This window comes from Sander lucioperca, unplaced genomic scaffold (genome assembly GCF_008315115.2).
Source record: "Sander lucioperca isolate FBNREF2018 unplaced genomic scaffold, SLUC_FBN_1.2 Unpl_38, whole genome shotgun sequence".
Lineage (NCBI taxonomy): Eukaryota > Metazoa > Chordata > Actinopteri > Perciformes > Percidae > Sander > Sander lucioperca.
Window position 1 is genome coordinate 25,001 of NW_023396374.1, and position 7,520 is coordinate 32,520.

Genomic DNA, 7,520 nt, shown 5'->3' on the forward strand with positions numbered 1-7,520 from the left:
TTTGAGGCTGCGCAGTAACACTCAGCACTCACCAGAAAAGTGGAGGCCTTCACTGGTCTCCGTCCAGAGCAACGGGATCTGTTGGTCCATTCTTATATACAGTCTATGGACGCGACGGGAGAAAGACTCCACTGAGCTGGCCTGGCCCTGGGCAAGCCAGCCTTCTTTAATAATTCTTTATCGATCTTTTTCCCTCCCTTTGTAGAATTTCTTTATTTTACTTCAAAGATCGGCTACCTAAGTAATAATTATAAGGTAAAATCAATTCCTCTATTGAATTTGTGATTATTTGGCTAAAGAGTTATATTTCTTTCTATCTACCTTGCTGACACGACAACCACTAAGCTTTATACAAACGATTGCGTAATGACTTCACAAATATGCAAATGAGCGTATGACGTCATCTAGCGACTTTTAGCGACTTTTGGAGCTGGTGCTAGCGACTTTCATTGGAAAAGAGTTGGCAACACTGGATGATAAAGACTCTCCGGTTAAAACTCTGCGTTACCGCTGATTAGAGGGTGACACGGGAATCAATTGTCGCTCCCATCCCATCCCGATCCCATGAAAATACTCCCATCCCATCCCGATCCCATGAAAATACTCCCATCCCATCCCGATCCCATGAATATACTCCCGTCACATCCCGATCACGGAACTGCCCCCCCAAAAAAATCCTGTCCTGCAAAATCCCGAGAGAAAGACTCCCGAATCCCGTCCCGCTCCCGTTTCGTTCCCTATGTTGTCTAAAGTTATCAGACTCTGTGTGTGTGTGTGTGTGTGTGTGTGTGTGTGTACACAGCTGCAGCTATGGCCGAGGGAGCGAGAGCGGCTCCTCTCCTCTGCTGTGCTGATGTTGTGTGTGTCTCTCACTGCTGGGGGGGTTAGGTAGTGACAATTTATTGAGACTCCCGCGGGTCACGGTATTCCCAATCAACAAACGTATATGTGGTTCTCTTTTCTAAAACAAAATGCCTCGCAATCTTTGAGTGCACTCACCACATTGCAGCGTAATTTCTTAATTTAATCTCCGGCTCCCGCCCGCTCCTGTTGATTTCTATGCTCTATTCCGTCCCAAACACGTTACCGACAGTGAAATTGACTTGAATCACGTGACCTCACACCATATGTGTGTGTGTGTGTGTGTGTGTGTGTGTGTGTGTGTGTGTATATGTGTTGATATCGTTTTACATCCACACAGTTTGTAGAAGTTGTGATACCAACGGCTGTTAGCATCGTTAGCCCGCTAGCATCGTTAGCATCATTAGCAGTTAGTGTAGCATTGCCAGACATAGCTCTCCAGAGCACAAGCTAAAGTCAGTGTGGAGTGCTAGCTTGTAGGCTAACAGAGAAGCCAGTTAGTAGTTGTTTTAAGTGACTGAGACATCCATGTATCCTAGTTGTTTTATTTAATTTCACAGCATTTGAAAAATAATTTTTAAATGGTTTCAAAACAGCATCCTGACCAAACTTTGACATAACCAGTCTGTGATTCACTCAACATCCTCTGATCTTAACTATTCTATTAGTCAAAATAATTCATCATTTCTGCTTTTTTTCAAACTCAAAAATTAGGTATAATGTCATTTAAATTAGGTTTATTTACCATGAATAAAAAAACATTGAAAAGAGGGACAAAAACGTTTTAAAAAAGCGACAAAAACGTCAGAAAAGGTTCCATAAAAAGAAAATGACAAGTTGATGGCCGACGGTGAAGACAACACACTGGTTAAATAATCATTTCTTGACGTGTTTTGACCAATGGAAGGTAATACTAATCTACTGAACAACAGGTTGATTTTATCATTATTATTGAGTCACTATGATTCACGCTAGAATTCATGAATTAATAAAAAACAATGTTTGAAAAAAACAACAACTCCATTTTGTTTGTTGTTAACGTTACATAATGCACCATTTTACATTACTGTTAAAAAAATCTCAGCGTCATGTGATAATTTATAACAAAAACCAGAGACATTTATTAGATATATTATTACATACTGGGTTCAGGTTTTATTACAAAATGCATCAGATTATTACACACAGACACACACACACACACACACACACACACAGATTATGACATAATGAAGTTAATATTTATCACATCTTGACATGTTATTACTGTTGTTACAGGCTGCAACTGCAACGATTAGTAGATTAATCCATTAGTTCATCAACAGGAAATTAATTGGCAACTAATTTGATAATTAATAATAATTGTAATATCTATTCGTTATAACGAACATTTGCTGATGTTTATGTTTCTGAAATGTGATAATGTGAATCTTTTCTGTGTCGTATGTTAGGGCCACTCGATTAGGGAAAGAAATATGAATCATAATGACTTTGGTTTCTATGTAAATCAGGATTATTTAACAGGATTACTTCAAAACATCAGAAAAAGATCCAACCAAGACAGTAGTAGGGCCGCTCAATGAGGGAAGAACTCCTGTAAATCAGGATTATTTAACAGGATTCCTCGTTGTCTTTTAAAAGAGATGTTTTCATTTATTAAAGTTCAAAACAGTGAGTTTAAAGACCTTTAACTGGGACGTTTCCCTTCATTCTTTTACTGGAGAAAAAACTCTCTGGCTTGTTTGCATTTCTTTAAACCAATCACAATAGTCTTGGGCGGCGCTAAGCTCTGGACGCAACCACTTTGGCTCTGCTAAATAGTCTCAGGAAGGAACTTGTTTAGGTGGAACATTTTCACCCTGATAGAAGAAACATCATCTGTATGTTGACAGAGAGCACAGACACACACACACAGACACACACACACACACACACACACACACACACACACACACACACACACACACACACACACACACACACACACACACACACACACACACACACACACACACACACACACACAAACACAGACACAGAGGTGCAGACGCAGCGAAGTTACTCTAGGATAAATAGGTTTGAAATTATTTTTACAACTGAAATTACAGTTTTTTCTGATTGCTTAAGCACATTTTTTGTAACTATTGGCTATTTTTGCAAAACTCTAGACACAAATAAGAAAACCTTTCACCCAATTATCAAAACATTGTAGTTCTCTTGCAAAAGCGAACACAGCTAGATTAACTCTTCACACCTTCGTAAAAATGGTGTTTTCGTGTCAAAGAGTAAACACAAGCCATCATCTACTAAGCACACAATGTGGCAACTACACACTGATGGTATGAATACAAAACACATCTGGGTTTTGCTTTCTCTGTGTACAGATGTCAATTTGAGGTCATACTTTTGTCATAGTGTCATGTAAACATACAAGGATCCAAACTTCAAGTATTGGTGTTTATTCACACTCATCAAAACCAAGACAAAGTCAGAACACAAAATAGTAATTTCACAAAAAAAAAAAAAAAAAGTATAAAAGACAATCAGTCTACATCATGTCGTCTTTCTGGGTCCGGCCACAAAATTTCATCCACATCGCATGCGATATCCTCCAGTCCAAGGCACCGGGGAAAATATCTCCTTGAATGCCGTATCCAGGCTTGACATGATGCCTGATCAATATCTCCACATGCCTCCTCCATTGCCTGTAAAAGGGCTACCTGTTGATGAGGATGACGGTCGTACACTTTCCAACGCCAGGCAGAGAAGAACTCCTCGATGGGATTTAAGAATGGAGAGTATGGAGGGAGGTTGAGTGCCATGAAGAATGGGTGGTCCGTAAACCAGTTGCGGACCAAAGCAGCCCTATGGAAACTTACATTGACCCATATGATGACATATCGGGTATGCTCTGGTCTCTGAACAGTGAGCATGTCATGTAAGGTGTCCAGGAATGCAATAATATGTGCAGTGTTGTATGGGCCTATGGTTGCATGATGGTGAACAACACCATTTAGGCTTATAGCTGCACACATGGTTATGTTACCACCACGTTGTCCTGGGACATTGATGATGGCACGGTGTCCAATAATGTTCCTGCCACGTCTCCTGGTTTTACTGAGGTTAAAACCGGCCTCATCTACAAAAAGTAGCTCATGTCCCGTGGCATCTGCTTCTAGTTCCATCACTCTCTGGACAAGACAAAACAAATGCAACACATCAGGCCCATGCACAGCACTACAGTATGCACTTCCAAATTCAGAACCAATGACACTATAGCTTACCTGCGCATAGTCATATCGCAGTTGCTTTACACGTTCTGTGTTTCTCTCGAAAGGAACTCTGTAAATTTGCTTCATTCTTATTCTGTGGCGCGCAAGTACACAACTTAGTGCAGAAATGCTTACACTGTGTATATTTTGAAAGATGGTGTCATTATCAATTATGCGCTGCTGTATTTCGCGCAGTCTTATTGCATTATTGGCAATCACCATGTTCACTATATGGGTCTCTTGCTCTGGAGTGAACATTCTTCCTCTGCCCCCAACATCTGGACGTCTAGCAATTCTGTAAAGTAACAATTTCAGTATTTTTGCATGTATGGTACTGTTGTGTTTCTCATTAGAGTATGGCAGTGCTACAAAGTACTTACCGATTCTCATTTCGAAATGTCCTAATGATGCTTGCCACAGTGTAGCGGCTCAAATTAGGCTGAACGCGTTGGCCAGCTTCCCTCAGGGTCATCCCATGGTTGATGACATGGTCCACTACTGTAGCTCTGATGTCATCAGTTATTCTATTTCTTACTCTTCTTACCCTTCCTCTTTCCCCTCCTCGTCCTCTTCTTGCTCCTCCTTGTCCTCTTCCTCTAACTTCCTCTAACCCTCTCGCTTCTTCAAGTCCATGTCCTCTCCCTCCAACTTCTTCAACTCCACGTCCACGTCCTCGTCCTCTTCCTCGGCCTCCTCTGATTCTCACTCTTCTCACTCTTACTGCTCCTTCCATTGTACTCCACACAGACAGCTTACCTGTGGCTTATTTATAGTGCTTAGGCTGATTGCAAAGTGAACTAATTATCTAAAACAGTTTTCACATGTGAATGTGTGCCAGACAGTTGGCAAAATAGTGTTAATGATAGCCATACATGTGTATAATTTTGCTAGTAGTGTGTTGGAAATGTGGTAATTGAGTGTAAGCACAGTTGTGTTTAAAGTTCTGCAAAAAGAGTGTTGTGCTGTGAATTGTGCCTACAGTTTTGCAAAGTGTGTGTTACAAAATTGCAAAATGAGTGCAAAGCAGTGTTTGTGCTTTTAGTTTTGCAAACTCAGTGAGTGGTTTTGCTATACGTATTAATAGTTTTAGAAATTGTGCTACAAGATTCACGATTAGCGCTTAAGCAATCAGAAAAAAAAAGGTACCGTTGGGTACCGGAACCAAATTTCAGGTATCGGTACCGGCACCGGTAAAAATGTGAACGGTACCCAACCCTAGCCACATGTAATATAAAATGAAGTTAACTGCTGACACAATACGGTAAAGTGAGCTATTTAAATTAGCTGCATACATGACTAAACGTCATTAGCTCTTACCAGTGTATCACCCTGTGTAACATTACTTCGTCTGCAGCAATCCTGCCACAATCAGTCCCAAAACATCCCAGTTAGATATAAAATGGTGTAACATTAAACATATTGTTTGTAAATCTTTACAATTATTCCCCAAAAGAACCAACCAGGCCTGCCTTATTGCACGATCAAAACAAGGAGAGGAACATCTGGAGATTTTCTGGTAAATGAACTATTGTTGATTGAGGCTACTGTGCTGTAGCTTGTAGCTCCAGTTAATGACTTTTGTGGCTTACATTTTAGTAGTTATTTCAGTTTTAATGCAGGAGATACTTCACACTCTGAAGTCCTATGGATTGGTCACCTCATCAGCCCTCGCATTTTCTCCATTCAAACAGAACATTTTAATATAGTAAAACATGGTGAACTATAATTCACTCCCACCTCCCATTAGTTCTTCTAACCCTTGTATCATTATCTCTGCATGTTTCCCCCTTGGGTCTACCAAAGGCGCCCTCAGCAGACGTCAAGCTGGCGACCGTAGCAGGAAAGAAGGGCAAGAAGGCCGAGGAGGAGGAGGAGCAGCCTGCAGCACCTCCTGCAGCAGCAGTGAAGGAGGAAGAGGAGGCATATGAGGTGGAGCAGATTTTGGACCACAGAGTGGTGAAGGGAAGAGTAGAGTTTCTGCTGAAATGGAAGGGGTTCTCAGAGTAAGTTTGAGTCTATAATATTAATACTTGGTGTTCTTGGTCCTGATATGTATGTATATATATATATATATATATATATATATATATATATATCATATCTTGTTCATTTACAAATTGCAAGTAATCTACAGCATAAATGTCGGCATCGTATTATGCCCTCAAATTTGAAGGTTTGGTATTTTGACACTAAGTTGCAGACCCGCAAATAACCTTACAAAATGGCAATAGAAAAAAGGAATAATAGGAATTAGTAATTAGAGTGATAATTTATTGCCTAAAAACAAAGTCTGAGGATGTTTTCTTCTGTCTGCACTCACCTTTCCAGTGAGGATAACACATGGGAGCCTCAAGACAACCTGGACGGCCCCGACCATATCGCAGAGTACATGCAGAAACACAAGGAGAAGGAGGAGAAAAAGAAGGAGGGCAAGAAGAAAGTTGTGAGTGAGGCCTCGGGAGACTCAGAGGAGCGAGGGAGCAAGAGGAAGAAGGAGGAGGTGAGTGAAGGAAAGAGGTTACTCCAGACTGAAGAGTCCCAGAAATCTAATCTCAATATTAATGAATGCACACAGAGGGTTTCACAAATGTCTTTTAGGATTTATATAGAAATGACTCTCCACATTGCAATATGCACATGCATATACATACATGTAAAATAGTAGAGGTGCAATGGATCACCAAACTCACGGTTCGGTTTGGATCACGGTTTTGAGTCACAGATGGGATACATTTTTCGGATCAGCACAAAAAAGGGAGGAATTTAAATGATTTATTAGCAATGTAATAATAACATAACAATAATAACTTATTTCACCAGTAAATTGCTGTTAAACGACAAAAACAGATGAGAAAAGGGTATTTTACAATAACTTTGAATGCACCACGAGTTTTACCTGTTTCAAGTTAAAGGAGAACTCCGGGCAATTTTTACGTTAATCTTGATCGCTATACTTTTTTGAGTACTGTCTATAGCAAAAACCACGAGCCGAATTGGTGCTAGCAACATGGAGCTTCTGTAGCTTATGCCCAGAGCTCCCGTTAGCTAAAACGGCAGTTATGGGGGCATAAGCTAAAGAGTGCCTTTGTGCCTCTTAACAGACTTAAAATGCTATTAAAATGTCTGTGCAACATGAACAGTGCCCTTACATGACAACAAGATGCGTTTAGCAACTTAGCCATTGTTGAAATTCACCTACCCTGTTAGCTGCTAGCTGCCGTCTGGGATGAGTGAGTGTGTTCAGCCAGGCTCCGGTAATAATCATCACGCTGCAGTCCCGTGTGTATTTGTAACATAAATATCCATTTAGTGTGCAATCCATCTGGCGTTGGTGAGTAGGAGTCTTGTCCATGTCGATCGTTGTGGTTTAGCATGCCCGGCCAGCTT

At 40.6% G+C, this 7,520-nt stretch overlaps 1 protein-coding gene across 1 annotated transcript in view; it reads left to right on the forward strand.

Annotated features, from left to right (window-relative positions):
* The window catches only part of LOC118494560 (cilia- and flagella-associated protein 251-like), a 25,648-nt gene extending 18,755 nt beyond the window's left edge, over positions 1 to 6,893 (forward strand). Inside the window, exons 4-5 of the mRNA XM_035998876.1 lie at positions 5,937 to 6,136; positions 6,462 to 6,893. Of these exons, the coding sequence (XP_035854769.1) occupies positions 5,937 to 6,136; positions 6,462 to 6,795 (534 nt within the window). The 3' untranslated portion in view covers positions 6,796 to 6,893. The remainder of the gene's footprint in view (positions 1 to 5,936; positions 6,137 to 6,461) is intronic.
* The last annotated feature ends 627 nt before the right edge of the window (positions 6,894 to 7,520 follow it).